Genomic DNA, 17,653 nt, shown 5'->3' on the forward strand with positions numbered 1-17,653 from the left:
AAAAAAAATAAAAAATGAGTGGATAGATTTTTACCATTTTAGGCTGATTGTTCTCACATACTGTGGCCACACAACTGTGTTCTTACACATTATCAAAGTGATTTTTGCATTATAAATCACCTTTAATAAGTTTTGCTTCATTATGATGTAAGTCAGATTTATCACCCTGATGTTTTTGCGTTATTTCCCCACCAAAAAAATTGAAGGGATTTTTAAACCAGAAGTTAAAAACATACTCATGTTAGAAGAGGTTTATTAAAGTGATTATGTATGAATTCAATTTTGAATGTATTTTTGAATAAATAAACATATCTAGATTTATTTTACCCAGCTAGGTTTTCTGGAATTATTGATGTGCCTGAAGCTTTGTGTTCTTATTGTTGTTGTTTTTTCTACCTTAGGGAGTTAAAGATTGTGCTGAGATGCCACAGAAACCAGACTCGCCCAGACAGTATCAGACTAGACACACTTGAGCAGACAGGTGGCGGTCTCTACACAACACCCGGCTGGACCTCTAATCATATATTAGGAGGATTTGATTGTTACGTTAAACACAAGCGACTCTAACGCAGGCACAACCAGGAGCATCTTATATAAGCGAGGAAGCTCTGCTGCATCAGTGAGTGCTCTGTGAAGTGATTGGATTTTGTTTTACCCCTATCAGTGTCATGTCTGTCTGTGTTGACTATCAGCAGTCGTATAGTACAATATAAATCTTAGTGATGGCTCATCATAGAGCTATTGAGTCAATTTGTGCTGAAAAGGAATAGTCTTGCCCAAAATAAAAAAAAAAGATTGAATATTAGCACTGAGCCAATCAAAGTTTGATTCTTCATTGGAGAAATTTAGCATTGCATCATTTGTTAACTAATGGATCATCTGCAATGAATGGGTGCTGTCAGAATGAGAGACCCAACTGCTGATAAAAACAGCACAATAATTCACACGACCATCAGTTAAGATCTTGTGATAAAGTCTGCGTTTGTTGTAAACAAATCCATCAAGATGGTTTAATGTCAAACCATCACTTCTTGCCAAAATACCAGTCCATAATAACGCTTTCTACAGTGAAAAAGTCCATCCCTTGTTGTCCTTTCACATTTAAATACACAAACATATTTGTTTACAACTGATTTGGACTATTCTAACTTGTAAACAGTGCTTGAGCTGGTCATATTTCTCTCCTGATTCGGACAAGATGATTTATTATTACATATTATTATGGATAGAGGACTTGTATTTTAAGTTTGAAGTTAAAAATAATGTCTGTTGTATTTGTTTCTTACAAACATGCAGGTTTTTGCTTCAAAGATGTTAATTGCTGCACTTTTTTAAAATGACACACTCTTGCTCTTCTCACAGGAAGTGTCGTCCGTCCTCACTCATTCACATTCTGGTGGTTCGACCCGCTCCTGTCCTGCCTGACCGGTGGTGGTGTGGGCCAGACAGCAGGCACTGCCATGCTCCAGGCGTAAGTGCGTGTCTCCTGGCAGACTCCGGTGTGGTGGGCTGCCGGTTGGCGACTGGGTGCAGGAGGTGATGAAGCTGAAGCAGCGTGTGGTGGTGCTGTGCGCTGTGCTCTTTCTCCTCGGCCTGGCCAAGGTCTTCCTGCTGGATGGAGGGGAGGGATCAGCCACCAGCCGCCGTGACCTCCGGGCCTTCCGCAAAATGGAGGCCAGCCTGGCCCTGGCCAAAGAAGCTCGCCTCACACACACCTTGCAGTCGCCCTGGGAAGTGGCCGCCCAGTGGGTGGGCCCACGCGAGGTGTACCCAGATGAAACGCCCGAGCTAGCCGCCGTGCTGAACTCCCTGTCCACCGCTCATGTGGAGAGGGCTGACGTGGGCTATAAAGGCACCCAGCTGAAAGCCCTGCTGGTGCTCGATGGAGGACAGAAAGTGGTATTCAAACCCAAGAGGTGAGAAGAAAAATGATTAAGATGGGGAATGAAAGAGAGAAAGTTATGAGAATGTGAATGAGATTAAAATGAAAGGAGTGAATGATTTAGAAAGAGGGAGAGTGAGGGGAAGAGTGAGTGATTGAATTAGAGAATGAAAAATTCAGTGAGTGAAATAGAAAAAGAAATGAATGAATAAGAGATGTAATCATTTTTATTTATCCAGTGTCTTTTTAGAGATCACAATGCTTCACAACGTGTAGCAAAGAGCGAGCGTAACAACACTAGTTACAGAATACACAAACAAAAATACAAATAGGAAGCTATTGAAATTGACAAACTATTCATTACAAAACAAATGGCAGCCATGAACTGCAATTGAACAAGTTCTGTAGTATAAACAACTGTATTCCTTTTTTTTTTTTTTACATTTCAAGTTATTAATGTACACGAGCATTAAGACAAATCAGTATATTTATGAATTAACATTAACCTACGTTAAGAAATGTTGTAGAAGTTTAATGCATTAGGTGTCATTAAATAATACTAATATTAACCAGTTGAATCTATTTGTAAAGTGTCCCCAGAATATCTCTGGAATAAAAATATATGAATAAAAAAAATGGATTTGTCTTTACTTAAGGTGAGTTCAGATGTCTGCTCATATCTGATCCTTTTAGAGTTCTCATGGATCTACAGGGACTCTAGATAAGTGAGGAAGGTCACCTTGTGTCCTTAAAGGGTTACTTCACCCAAAAATTTAAATTATGTCATTAATGACTCATCCTCACCCTCAACCTCCGTTCATCTTCGGAACACAGTTTAAGATATTTTAGATTTAGTCCGAGAGCTCTCAGTCCCTCCATTGAGACTGTGGGTATGGTCAACAGTATCCTAAATCGTTTGATCCTAAAACCAATGCAACCGGTTCTTGAATCGAGAACGAGTCAAACTTTTGTTTGTTATCTGGCTCTGCTCGGCGTTCATCTTCAGTTCTCTCTTCACATCAGTTCAGTCAGTGTACTGTTTGAGTACATGAATTACTCCGGGATATTGGTTTGTTTTAACTCGGAGGGAGTGTCAGCCACATTAAAAAAGTTAACAGCTTAAGTCATTTGTGGATTAATGCTTATTGGAGATGCAAATCCACCTTATCTCTGATGATTTAACTTCAATACTGAACTTTTACATCTGCTCTGATCATTTTGGTTCCAAACATCAAAATCAGGCATGTCACGTTAAGTTATGTACCATTCTAAATGGAATTTGGGATATCTGCTATATATAGGGGGTTAAAAAGCCAGACGACTTAAATGGAATGCAGTGTTAGTTTTGGTTACAAATAACAGCTGAGGTCGTCTTTTGTTGCTAAAACAACATCTGCACTGATAGCCTAGCATTGTGTGCCGCAGAAATGTTGGCTTTTGACAATGTTTGTGGGAGCTCAACATTATACTGGTAAGAAACTGTATGGTACTTCCAACAATTTAGTCCTGGGGATCTGGTTGGATGATGCACAGTTTGCGGCCTTTTTTTTTTTTTTTTGGACTAGATAGGGTTTTGTACTCATATCATATAACTCCTTGTGCTCCGAAACTAGTACGATCTGTCTACCTTTTCTCCTTGTTTTTGTTGTTATGGAACAACTTGCCACTAATTTTAATTGTTCAGCTGACAAAAAGGTGCTTGACCTAGGGCTATTATTTTTTTATTTTTTTCCGAAAAGTTAAACTTTTATTCAACTTGAAAAGACGCTCTGAGCTGCAGAAAAAGACCATTGCGGTGGTTTTTTAAAAAGCGCTCAGGACTTTTTTGAAAACACTTTTGCTTTATAGGATTATAATGTAAAAACGAAGCTGGCAGCTTAAAAAAAGATGCCAAATGTGAACATAGCTTTAGTGTTTAATGCTTGAGGTTTGCACTTCACAAAAGCAAAGATTGAGAAATAATGTAATATATTGCCTTTTTAAGCTGTAATGTTTTTACCTTTTGTAATACATTTGCAATACTCTCAAAAGACCTCAAAAACTAAACACAAAATGTTGTTTAATGTTTCCAAGCAGTGAACTCTGCTTGGCAACAGTATTCATGTTTTCTGTGGGTGTAATAGTCACTTTATTATGTGTGGATTTTATATGTAGAATTTTATGAGATCGTCTGCAAGCTGTGACAAATAAACGGACAAACACTTAATTCACTTAAATTTTGTTTATTTCTAAAACTTTAATCACCAAAATACTGAGAACAAACTAACACACTTGCACAACTCCGTTGCTGCAGCACGTGCAGCGCTCTCGCTCTGGTTGATGTGTACCTGCGCTTCTCTGGGAATGTCCTATGATGTCATTCAGGGACATAATCATAAAAAAAAAAAAAAACTTTCTGATGCTTATGGCACAGACATATTCCTTTTTACGGATTGTTTCACCTAGTCCTAAAACATAACTGATCATCTGGATCCACCCAATGACTAGTGTGAAAAGAGCAGCTGGCAACTAGGGGAAGACCTGGTGACAGCCTGGAAAGACAGCTGGCAGGAGGGAAAGACCCCAATAGGCCTGCCCCAGGTTAGCTCCCTGTGGTAATAGACACCTGGCACTATCAGTGTACAGATCCCTCGCACTTTTGGCTACAAAAAGTTCAAGGAAGAAAACACCCCCAGAGTCGGCGAGAGCGGGGAGGATGATGACTCAGTGATAGACAACATGTTTTCTGACCCAGGAACGAAACTGTCAACGAGAATGATGATCAGCAAGAAGCCTGAGATGACAACACCCACTCCAGGAAATAAGCTCCAGAGCTGTAGACATGGCTTGGCCCAGGAAACATCATATGCAGGCCTGAGAAGACACCAAGGCCTAAAAAGTGCTTGCTCTCAGAGCAACAGGGACCTTGCATTTGACTTCTTAAGAAGGAGGTTGAATAAATCAAGTGAAGTTCAGCAGCAGGACCAAAACCAAAGTCTACAGGATATCAATCCCCCTGGTTGAGAGGAAGATGAGGAGCCAAGCATAGTGGTGCCCCACAAGGCCAATCAGCAACCATCTACATCTGGGAAAGTCAGGTAGCCAAAATCCTGTGAGAAAAAGGAGTGGGAGATGATTGACATAGACATCAGCAACTGCAGTCAAGAAGCTAGAACAAATGGGAGGCTTGATTTACAACTATGGCGCAGAGCGTTTTGGGACGGCAGAAAATAGGAAGAAAGCATCATCCACCCCGACGAAGTCCAGGAGACAGCAGATGTAACGGCTAGTCAAGGAGAGAAGGCAGCTGAAAAAACAATGGGGCATAAAATAAAGGAGCAAGTAAGATCAAACTTCTTCAAAGACCCCTTTAAGTTTGCAAACAGACTTTTCATAAAGGACAAAAGTGGCAAACTTGAAACCTCAAAGAAGAATCTGAAAGTTTACCTCAAAAAGAACCTCACCAACAGCCAGCGGTGTGGACAAATAACTCTTCCACCTGATATGCCACCAATACATTCTCCAGAACATCAGCAAAGGGAGGGAAAGCAAAATCTTCTTCAATGTAGGGGCTCATAGGCTTGTAGTCTACCTGGAAAAGAACCACTTCATTGATACCAAGGTGCAGAAAGCAGGGATTCCAGGCTTCTCCGGTTGTTTAGAGCATACAAACATGATATGGAATCAAATTCAAGCCGCAAAAAAGTAGGGAAGGAAACTCCATTTTGTGTTTTTGGACCTTGTGAATGCCTTTGGGTTAGTTCCTCACAATCTCCTCTGAACAGCATTCCATTATTTGAGCATCCCAGTAGCAATCACCCAACTCGTTAAATCCTAAAATACATTTTAAAGACCTACAGCTATGCTTGAGAGTTGGGGTTTGTACCACACGGCCGGATGCACCATCTCACTTCTAGCTTTTATGATGGCTATGGAGGTTATAATCTGTGCCTCTCGTGGGTAGTAGGAGTACAAAAGCTCAAATCGGGAATTCGTCTCCCTCCCTTCAGAGCCTAAATGGACGATGTGACCATCCTCCAACCAAGGCTTGTGCTAGGCAGCTGCTGAACGAGCTGCAGGACAACATTCAGTGGGCCCAGATGGAAATAAAGCCAAGCAAGTCCAGAAGCATTTCAGTCATCAAGGGGAAGCTGTTGGAACATCAGTTTGTATGTTGATGAGGAGCCTATACCAACAGTGGAAGAGAAGCCAGTTAAGAGTCTTGGACTTTGGTACCATGGCACACTCAAGGACTCAGGGCATGTGGAACAGCTAAGGCAGGACACCATATGTGGCCTTGAGTGTATCAACAAGACTATGCTCCCTGAAAGACTGAAGCTGTGATGCCTTCAGTTTGGACTTCTACCCAGGCTGATGTGGCCTCTTACCATCTATGAGGTTCCAGTCTCAAAGGTAGAAAACTGGAGAGGTTAGTTAGCTCATTTGCCAAAAAGTGGCTGGGACTTCCAAGATGCTTTACTAACATCGGGCTGTATGGAAGAGGCATCCTGGAGATTCCTATTTCCAGCCTGGCTGAAGAGTTTAAATGCTTTGAAGTAAGACTGGAAATGACACTAACAGACTACCGTGACCCATGTGTTTCCCAAACAGCTTCTACCCTGGTGACTGAAAGGAAATGGAATCCAACTGCAGCTATTCGCTAGGCGAAGTCAGACCTCAGACACAGAGACATCATCGATAGTGTGCAACAGGGAAGAAGAGGCCTTGGCCTTGGAGGGGGTGTATTGGCAAGAGCAGGCAACCAGGTGTGCAAAGGCTGTCTCACAAGCCAAGTAAGGACCGTGGATGAGATGGCAGGGAGTTGAGAGGAGAAAGTTCTCTTGGAGGGAGCTAATGGGGATAGAAGTATTTCATTTCAGCTTCATTCTGCATGCTACATACAACGTCTTGCCTTCCCCTTCAAACCTCAATGAGTGGTATGGAGAAGACCCAACGTGCCCCATCTGTCCATCCCCCGCACACCTCAAACACATTTTGGTTGGCTGCAAGACAAGCTAGTCACAAGGCTGTTAATACCTGGCGGCATAATCATGTCCTGAAATGCTTAGCAGCTACCTTGGAGGTTAGACGGATAAAGATTAATGCCCTGCCTCCTACATCAGTCCATCCTTCATTTGCAAGGGAGTTCATCCGAGAAGGTGTAAAAGCCTATATACCATCGTGATTGGAAGTTGGCGGCAGATCTGAACCAAAGGCTCTGGTTCCCTTCAGAAATCACCACAACGAACCTCAGACTGTGCTCTGGTCCTTCTCAATCCACATTGTGTACGTCATAGAGCTTACCATTCCTTGAGAGGCTGCTGTAGAGGATGCATTTGAGTACTTGCTTGTAAGGGTGAAAGCTAGGTATGGGCAATATATTGCATGCGATTGTCACAGGTATTTTATCAGTAAAGCCTGTTCCCTGATTAACTGTAAGTCACATTCACCTGCTTTCAAATGGAGCAACATTTAATAGACAGTGCCGTAGATCAATAACAAGCTAAGCAATGTTGCGTTCATTATCGAAGGCGATTCATCTGCGATAATGTACGTGATATTGCATAGCTTGTCAGTGATCTACAACTTTGTCTATAAAATGCTGCTCCATTTGAAAGCAGGTGATGGTAATTTACCGCTAATCAGGGAACCAGCTTTACTGACGAAATGCGCGTGACAATTGCATGCGATATATCACCCATCCCTAGTGAAAGCAGAGGTGGGCACACCTAGGATGCCAGATATTGCCAGTGTGGCCTCTGGAGGTGTCGTGGGCTTATCATTGAAACGACAGATAAGAAGGGTGCCCACCTGATGACCCCAATTAGGCTTAAAGCCCACCTTCCCTTTCTAATCTCACTCAACTAGACCGGTGGCCATTACAGCGTAGAAACCACTTGAGGGATGCATTATTAACACTCATACCCCTATAGGGGATTTTTTCACCTAGTTCTAAAACATAACAAATAACATCATACGGTCAACTTTTTTTTGTGTGTGTGTGTTTGATATTGACAAGGTATGGATGATGCAAATAATTTGATATTTGCTCAAAAATCCTGCTGTTTAAGGAACAAGGAAGCAGTACGGGAGTGTGTGTGCATTTACGTTAGGAATGGACTGACTAGTAAAGCCAATTACTCTAACACAGTGTCCACACTAATTGTGAAAATGCTGTGGGACACCACACAATCACAGCCAGTCAGAACATATCTGATGTTTAATATACTGTAATTTCGACCAATGAAAATGAACTTTTAGGTCTGTACACAATATGCGACACAACAGAAACTGAGACAAAAACTAACATTTCTGAACAAGAGAAAGCTTTAATTGCACATACACTGTTTTGCTTGAATTCATAAGGACGTGGATAACGGAATGGTTTTTGTCTTTGTGTCATCTTTTCTCTCAATTACCGCCCGCCTTATGTCTGTATCTTCTTTTTTGTCTCATTATTAGGTACACTAGGGATTATGTGGTTGAAGGAGAGCCGTACGCAGGGTATGATCGGCATAATGCAGAAATCGCTGCTTTCCACTTGGACAGGTAAGATGTGCACATAAAAACACTAGGGTTGCACGAGTACAACAAATAACTCCAATAGTGAATTCCTCCAACTGTGGGCAGTGTTTTAGGGTAATAATTATCTTTTGTTTATTTATTTGTACTTTTTTTTTCAACCTCCTGATTTAAAATTATATATATTTCAAAAGTTAGTATACTACTATTTTGTTTTTTTAATCATTAGACACGCAGAACATGCTGGATTCATATTTAAATTGACTTTTGCAGCTTAATAGTTAGGTAATAATTTATTCATTAACAATTTGACAAATTCGTTGACATTCCACCTTAAACTGTGAATTCCATGTGGTTTCCATCCACATTTTCTGCATTGGAAACATCAAAGGGCCCTACTATTGATTCAGACGCACTGCTGTTCTTAACAGAACACCCGACCGGTTATTCGACCCACTTGACATAGACCGGTTGACTAAAATAACTCCTGCACATTGTGTTTATTATCTTAGACATGGTGTAATCACAGACATAGAGGTGACTTAAGTAGGGCTGTGACGGTTGCTGTGACAACCACGTCGACCGCGGTTGCCTACTGCCACTGGCGGTAGTGCATGTGACGTCACACACTCTATAGCAAGCATAATACAGAATTTTGTATATAAGTGTAATTAGTGTTTTCACGGTACCAAAATTTCAGTATTTGGTACCGATACCAGTGAAAATCCACGGTTCTCGGTACCAATTTCGGTACCAAAGCAAAACACAAAAATATGCTAATAAAAAATAAAAAAAACTTTTTAGCACTAAAAATAAAACCAATGCCATTCTTTATACTTATTTATAATTGTGTTTAAAGTTTTTCTACACGTTATATAATTATGAAAAACAGTAAAGTTTCACCCAAATTTAATTTGTCTTTTAATTTATGAAATTTAAACACATTTTATTTCTGGTAAATAAAAGGGGATTTTCTATTAAAATTAAAACATGGAAGAAATATTGTGATTTTATTTCTTTAAAAAATAGAGTTTTATAAAAAAAAAATTCAACAGTAGTAGCAGTATCACATTTTACTAAATAATAGTAATATTTCTAGCACAATGCCTTTATGTAAAAATTAACTTTTAGGCCTAATGAATGCATATTTGTCATTTTAACTGAACTTAAGACTGGTGGTAATGCTTAAGATATTTTTGGTCATTGATGGTTTCTGTAAAAAAAAAAAGTAATAGATCATATTATTATTATTAAAAGATAATACTACTACTAGTTCTACTATCATACTAATGTATATCCAATGCACTGTGAATTGATGAGCTGCTGGGTTCATGAATATTAATCATGTATTCTGCGTCCGGTCAAACTGATTTGCTGAAATCAAAACAGGGACGGTACTAAATCAGCGCCAGCCAATAAAATTGCCATTTGCGCATTAGCTCCGCCCACTACCGGAGAAACCGGTATGTCTTCTGCTTGTTCGGAAATTAATATGAATAATTCTAAATTAACTCCATTACAAGAGAAGACAATAAAGAATAGTTTACATATAGTGTGTCGATTCAGCGTGGTAAGACTCTCACTCTCTCTCTCTCTTTTGAATGTGAGAGAAACTGAAAAGATCGCTTGATGGAGAGAGAACTCTGAAGCTCAGATGCTGAAATTAATGCAAGCGTCATGCGCTTCAGTCTATGTAGTAAACAAACCCGCACGTCTCTGCCATTCATTAATTCACACAGAGACGCGCAGAACACGGATTCATATTTCAAGCAACATTTGCAGCTTAACATTTACAGACACTGGTCCATATGGAAATTTGATTTGATTAATGTATGCTAACTTCCATGACTGACAAATTCCATGACTGTCCATATTAAAATGTAAGTTTCATTTTCATGACTGGATTTTGAGATTCTGTCCTCATTTTCTGCTTCACGGAAATCATAGCGCTGAACCGGGTTTGAACAGGACCTCGGTAGTACCGGTACTTAAAGAAACCTGGTACCGTCACATTTAAACATTTTTAGTACCGACTTGGTACCGAAGTACCGGGTCTTTTGACAACACTAAGTGTAATAACTCTAATAGTTGCAAATTCTAAGTCTATGGTAATTAACAAATTACCAGTCCCTCCAGAAAAACGCGATTATGCGATTGCGTAATTTCATGCATAATCAGCCAAGGAACCTTATGAAGTGACGTAATTGCGCGACGTGAACATCATCTGTGAAGCCTGGGTGAAACCAGGGTGAAGGACGCAAATCATTCTAATCTGCCAACAAAAATAAGCGCAAAAGACAGCGCGAAGCAGTTGCCCGCCCCGGTGTGTTACATGACAGTGGGGGCAAATTATTTTGAGAGAGGGATGAGGATGGCGAATGATAGGCCAGTGTTAAAGGCTACGCAGTTAGCTTTCATTTTCACAGTGGACTGTTGTAGTTTCATTCAGAAGTTGATGCACCTCTACAGTTGTAAGATTGTACTTTTTTTGTTACAGAATAGTACCAAAACCTTACAGTTGTAAGTATATTAGTAGTATGTAAAATAATTTACATTGCAATAAGAGATTCAACTTTGCAATTCCTGTAAAACGACATTTGTATATTTGTGTGTATATTTTATTTGTATACATTTTTACAGAAGTAGTTGAATATTCCTTTTGTAAAGCTAGAGAACTTGTTTGACTCAATGTTTTGTAAGTTTGAGGCATGTGTTATTTAAGGTCTGAAATAAAACAGAATGAGAACTTAAATATTCTGTGATTTAGATGGCTTGCTTATCATAGAAAGTCATAAGAAATGACTCATTACAATAAGGTAGTAGCCTAGTGAGAACAGGGTGTTGGGGGGGGGGTGTCATCTTTTTTTCTCTTTCATCAAACCGCAGTTTTTGCAAGTTCCCACAATTTCATCGCATAAGATTGCAAAAATATCCCGCATATTCCATCGCATTTTTTAAGAAAACCTACCGCAAAATCAAGGATTTTTGCCCGCAACAATCACAAAAAAAAATCTGTGTTTTTCTGGACGGACTGAATTACCTCAAACACAGCGTTTCCTTTAGATTGGCAGATTTGAGAGCAGGAAAATAGTTTATGCATTCAGCAAATTAATTTAGTGTTGAGCCATCTGCATTCATGTCACCCATCCACGTTTGCACAAGTTCTCGTGATCGCAAGCGCTGGCTGGACAGGTTTGGTGAGGCTTTCTCCAAACTGGCCAAATACAAACAAGACAGCGATAAATAAAAATGGTAACAAGAAATATGGCAATGATTCCTATTTCAAAGAGAGCGCGTGCAGATGAGGAGTTATTGAGCTCGCTTGGTAGCGGAAAAGTAAAACGGACGCAAAACCACTGCGACACAACAGGTTTAGTTTGTTTAGTGTCTACACAGAACATTTGAACTCTGTGTCAGTACCTCAGACCGGACAGGGATTTATCATGTCGTCTTGTGCTGCATCCAGTGTAGCATCACTGATTATAATGAGTATTTTGTCGCGCTGCGCGCTAGCGTCCGTTAGGTAGGATGTATTTAATTTTCTTATTTAGGCTACTTTCTTGTTTAACTGCATTATTTTTTTTTTTATATTTATTTTAGTGTTTTGCAGGCGGCTTTCACTGACAGAAGTTCTCAAATAAACACGAACTGATGAGTTAAATAGGATGTGTTAGATGAGTGAGACAGTGCTGGGCTGATTTCATAGACATGTGCATATATATATATATATATATATATATATATATATATGTGTATGTATGTATGTATGTATGTATATTATATATATATATATATATGTATGTATGTATATTATATATATATATATATATGTATGTATGTATATTATATATATATATATATATGTATGTATGTATATTATATATATATATATATATGTATGTATGTATATTATATATATATATATATATATATGTATGTATGTATATTATATATATATATATATGTATGTATGTATATAATATATATATGTATGTATGTATATAATATATATATGTATGTATGTATGTATATAATATATATATGTATGTATGTATATAATATATATATGTATGTATGTATATAATATATATATGTATGTATATAATATATATGTATGTATATAATATATATATATATATATATATATATATATATATATATATGTATGTATATAATATATAATATATATATATATATGTATATAATATATATAAAATACATTACATGCATGCACAGTTTAAGTCAGCTTTAATCACCTTTTTTGGTAATTCCATGAATTAACTGACCACGACACTGCTTGCACATAGTTTATTTCGCAGTTTGATATAAAAGGATACGCACAAAGCGTGCAATGGCGCCTTTGTGCACAAGATCGTTTCTGAACTCGCTTCACTTGCACCTGATAATAAAGTGAAGAGGAGTGTGTGTCTGAAACGTCTTCTGTTCAGTCATTCTGCGACTGAATAAATTAACTTCTTGTCATGAGAAAAAGTGACAAAGCAGCAGCTGTGAGTGGGTGGCCATCCACGGCCCTACGTTAAATATTTTGAATACATTAAACTGAAAAAAAAAAAATGATCCCCTTCGTTAACGAGCACATTTTGGCTACGTTCACACTGCAGGGCTTAATGCTCAATTCCGATTTTTTGAAAAAATTTGAAAACTCGTTGTTTGCGGAAGTAGCTAACGTTAAACATGGATGTCAACAACAGTGTAGTCAACAGCGGAGCTCTTTTTGCAATATTAAAGTTATTTTTCCATTTTATTTTATTTTTCTCGTTTTAAGAAGAAAATTAAAAAGGAGGAGAGCAAGGTTTTTGAATTGGATCAGAATTGGGTCGTTTCAGCCTGCAGTGTGAATGTAGCCTTAGTGTCAAAAATTCCGATTTTTTTTTTTTGCCCCTTTGCAACCTATATCTGATCTTTTCATGACAGTCTGAACGACACAGATCCGATCTTTTCAAATGTGACCCAGGCCACTTGGGTATGTGGTCCTGAATGCGATACGTATCCGATCTTTTGAAATGCGACCTCTGTCTGAACGGCCAGGCCACATGTATCCGACCCGTACGTCATTGATACGCTACAAACGTCATAATTCTGTGTTGAATTAGGCGGGAACGAGAAGAGCCACATCAGTATCCCACCACTCGACTCCGCACCAACACGTTTCTCTTTACCGATGTTGCTAACACTGCTCCACAAAACGCCATGGCCAAAAACCTTGCTCTCCTCCTTTTTAATTTTCTTCTTAAAACGAGAAGATTGTAATTGTGCTTGCTCCGTTGGGAAAATAACTTAATTATTTCAAAAAGAGCTCCGCTGTTGACTAAGTTACACTGTTGTTGACATCCATGTTTACCATTAGCTAACGTACTTCTGCAAACAACGAGTGACGTTGTTCACTGTTGAGTCCTCTTCTGCACATGCGGGTCACTTCTGGGTCATTTCACGTTCACACAGGAGACCACAAAAGGTCACATTTAATTGGAAATGTGAACGGCATTGCAAAAAAAATCAAATTTTTTAACAAAATCGGAATTGAGCATTAAGTCCTGCAGTGTGAACGTAGCCTAATATATTTATACATTAATATATTTATTCCGGCGGTTGTTGGTCCATGACCACTGCGGTGGTAAAAATCAGCTACCGTCACAGCCCTAGACTTAAGTTTAATAATAATATTTATACTGCAAGACTTAATGCAAATCTGTTTTGAGATATTAGTTCCATCTGTTGCTATGGTATCACTGTTAGTCATCGTAAGGTGACTCTCAGAACGATTTTTTAGCAGATTCACTCTGCATTTTAAACACAATTGTTTCTCATGAAACGGCAGTGTATATGTGGTCATTGGTCTCCATAGCAGCATGAAATATTTTACTTTTTATTTGAATTATGAATAGATTATATACAAAAAGCAAGGAAAGAACTCTCCCTTTATAATCAAGATGACAGTCACTTCAGTTGCAGTGCACTTGGCTACAATGTTTAATTGGTCTACAGTCCACACGTGCCTTATCGATTCCAGAACCGCACTGCAAATTTTAACGTAAATATTATTTCAGCCATTACATCATTGGGTACCCACAGTACCCACCCACGTGCAGGGCTCTCATGTTATGCTCAAAAATATCTGTTGATATTAGTTGCCATTCATACCTGTGTTGATAACCAACTGTGCATTGATCATGAGCATCTCAATCTCTTCCTGCAGGATCCTGGGTTTTAGAAGAGCACCCCTTGTGGTGGGGAGGTTTATGAATCTGCGTACAGAAATTAAGCCAATAGCTACAGATCAGCTGCTGAGCACTTTCCTGATGCACGGTCAGTTTCACCATGTCATTCTTCTACTATGCTTTCTGTCTGTTGAGATGATCCCTCCCTTTTCCTTTTCTGGGCCAAAATTGCCCACTAAGACAAGAGACCACCTGACCAACGTCTGGTCAGGCTGAGCATCTTCTTTTTTTTTTTTCACACAGCAGAGCTGAACATAAATTGTGATCTTACGAGGGTAAATAAGCATCTGGTTGTTTCAATAAGTCCAGTGTTTTCTTTACTTTTTCTTTAAAAGATATGTATACATATACATACTATGGGGCAAACAGTTTAGCTTAGCATCGCAGTCTAATCAGCCAATATTGTCTTAAATAGACTGTTTATTATAAAAGATAAGGTGAGAGAATAGAAGCGCTACCAGAGAAAATCCTGTACCAGGAAGAGAAAGCTCATTATTTGCGATGCTCGAAATTTTTGTAAATAAAATTCTAAATATTGAATTGAGAGCGGAAGTGTAAATGAACGCATCTCTGAAGGGAACTGACTGTTTAAAAAAAAAATAGAATGGCATATTGGTTGTCTCTCCCGAAACTCACTCTTTATTTCATAGACCTGTAAAAAAAAAAAAAAAAAATGGACGTCACGACCCTCCCTTCCACTGTAGAAAAATTAAGCCAAAATGTCCCAAGTATGGCTGCTGTCAACTTGGCCAAAGGCATCATTTGGAGTCCAAGTCTGCTCAGTAGTGATCATGAGCTAGAGCCGCGGTATCAAAGTCCCACCCAAACAGCCACAGGCCCAATCACAAGCTCACAATAGCCGCATTTCCACTGTCGGGCCAGTGCGAGCCAGGGCTTAAAGCGGGCCGGGCGGGGCTCATAGCCCCGGGCCAGTAGCACAGAGGCCAGAATAGCGCAGGGTTTCCACAGTGGTGCTTGAAGCACTGCTGCACGTCACTAAAACACGCCCTTTACACGCCTCTCAGAACAACGTCATGCAACCTCATCATTTCACCATCAAAGAGAAGTTATCAGAAAACTAAGAAATCGCTGGAACATGTGCGATCACAAAACGAACATGATAAAAGCGGCCGTTTGTTTGCATGCTTTGTTATATATTCAAATTCAAAAGCATCAATGTTTTAACTATAGAATACGATACATTGATCATATTGATTTAATTTATCAGGACTCAAAATTATTCACACATGAATACACTTATTTCTATTTTATTTATTTATTTTTAACGCTCAGGAAAATAACCTGCTTATTCAGTCGAGTCTGTTTCTGTTCATTTGAAGCCACAGTAGCCGTCATATTTATAATGAATGATAATATCTCTATTTTTATAAAAGCTCCCGAACAAAAAACATTATTAGGCTATATTCTTTTATGATAGGCAACGTGAGAAAAACTCTCGAGACGAGGCTTGTGACAGATAATATAAGTTACTTAATAAATACACGATTGTGATAGAGAATAAGGAGCTGACATCTGATTTCTTCAAGCGGTCATATTTTACCATGTTTACTATATGTTTAGCGTGCATATCTTTTTCATCGCTTATAAATATTTCAGCCTTGTATGGTGATTATCCACATTGGATCAAGTTATTTCAAACACTCGCTGCTGACTGAAAGAGAGTTTTGAGCTCGACTTATTTAAAAAAGTGTTTAATGTTTGTGTAGAGCTGTTATCTTTCTGAAATGATCCTCAGCGCAGACTCTCTATTTTTATAAAAGCTCCCAAACAAAAATCATTATTATATTTTGATGATAACTATGCAACGTGCTAAACTCTTGAAACGAGACGACAGGTAAAATGTTACTTAATACACGATTGTGATAGAGCATAAGAAGCTGACCTCTGATTTAACCGAACGGTCATATTTACCATGTTTACTATAATGTTTAGCGTGCATAGTCTTTTACATCGCTTATAAATATTTCTGCCTTTTTTAGTGATGATTATCCACATCGGATCACATTATTTCAAACATTTGCTGCTAACTAAGAGTGAGTTTTGAGCTCAACTTATTTTAAAACGTCTTTACTGCTGGTGTTAAAGCTGTTATCTTTCTGAAATGATCCGCGCTGACGCTCTCCAGACGCTGAGAAACCCCGCCTTTGTTTATAACCCCTCCTCTAGCCCCAGCTGGCCCGCTTTGGCCCAAGGTTTTCGTCGGGCCAAAAAACCCTGGCCGTTGGCCCCGAGGAAGCCCCGGCGAGGTACGATCAAGCCCCGGAAGTGACAGTGGAAACGCGACTGGCCCTGGCACGCACTAGCACGCCTGGTCCTAGCTCGATAGTGGAAACACGGCTAATCATATTATCAGAATACCTTAAAGCAAACTTACTAAAAAAACAAACACTTCTACCTAAAATGATGGAAGCCATCTTTGGAAAAAACAATATGTGAAGTGTTGCTATTTTATATATTTGTCAATTATGTGAAAGGGGTTTAGGGAAGTAAAACCCAATGAATGAACTGTTTCCATCACTCCTGTTCCACTTTGTGAAAAATTACACTTAATGTGCTACATCCGATTGTTGAACAGTAATGCTTCATTCAAGCAAACAACTGCATTCTCTTCAAAATAATCCTTTCATGAAGCACAGTTCCTTCCTGACATCGTTTTAATAATAGTTAAGTGGTGATTTATTATTTTTATTTTTGCAGGAAATAATACATGTTTCTATGGAAAGTGTTATTACTGTCGAGAGACTGAGCCTGCATGTGCAGATGGAGATGTGATGGAGGGATCGGTTACCCTGTGGCTCCCTGATGTCTGGCCCTTACAGAAACACAGACACCCATGGGGACGGACATACCGAGAGGGCAAACTCGCCAGGTATTGTAATTCTCTATCTCTCACTGGTTTTCTCACGTTGTCAGCTATTTTTCATGCCTTGACTAGAATGAGTGTACAGGTACACAATGCTATATTTCGCATCAGCGCAGTTTCAGCCTGAGATTGTGGTTGGGCTGAGTA

At 39.0% G+C, this 17,653-nt stretch overlaps 1 protein-coding gene across 6 annotated transcripts in view; it reads left to right on the plus strand.

Annotated features, from left to right (window-relative positions):
* LOC127938647 (glycosaminoglycan xylosylkinase) overlaps window positions 1-17,653 on the plus strand; it is a 36,463-nt gene that overhangs the window by 8,246 nt on the left and 10,564 nt on the right. For 4 of the 6 annotated variants that reach the window (XR_008148762.1, XM_052535408.1, XM_052535406.1 and 1 more), the window contains exons 2-6: window positions 402-619; window positions 1,363-1,916; window positions 8,324-8,410; window positions 14,601-14,710; window positions 17,341-17,512. Coding sequence is in view for 5 of the 6 variants with exons in the window: in XM_052535408.1 (XP_052391368.1) it covers window positions 1,540-1,916; window positions 8,324-8,410; window positions 14,601-14,710; window positions 17,341-17,512 (746 nt within the window). In the remaining variant the exon portion in view is untranslated. The remainder of the gene's footprint in view (window positions 1-401; window positions 620-1,362; window positions 1,917-8,323; window positions 8,411-14,600; window positions 14,711-17,340; window positions 17,513-17,653) is intronic. The other 2 variants (XM_052535407.1, XM_052535410.1) reach the window with 1 other exon arrangement.

Source organism: Carassius gibelio, chromosome A20 (genome assembly GCF_023724105.1).
Source record: "Carassius gibelio isolate Cgi1373 ecotype wild population from Czech Republic chromosome A20, carGib1.2-hapl.c, whole genome shotgun sequence".
NCBI classification, from domain to species: Eukaryota; Metazoa; Chordata; class Actinopteri; order Cypriniformes; family Cyprinidae; genus Carassius; species Carassius gibelio.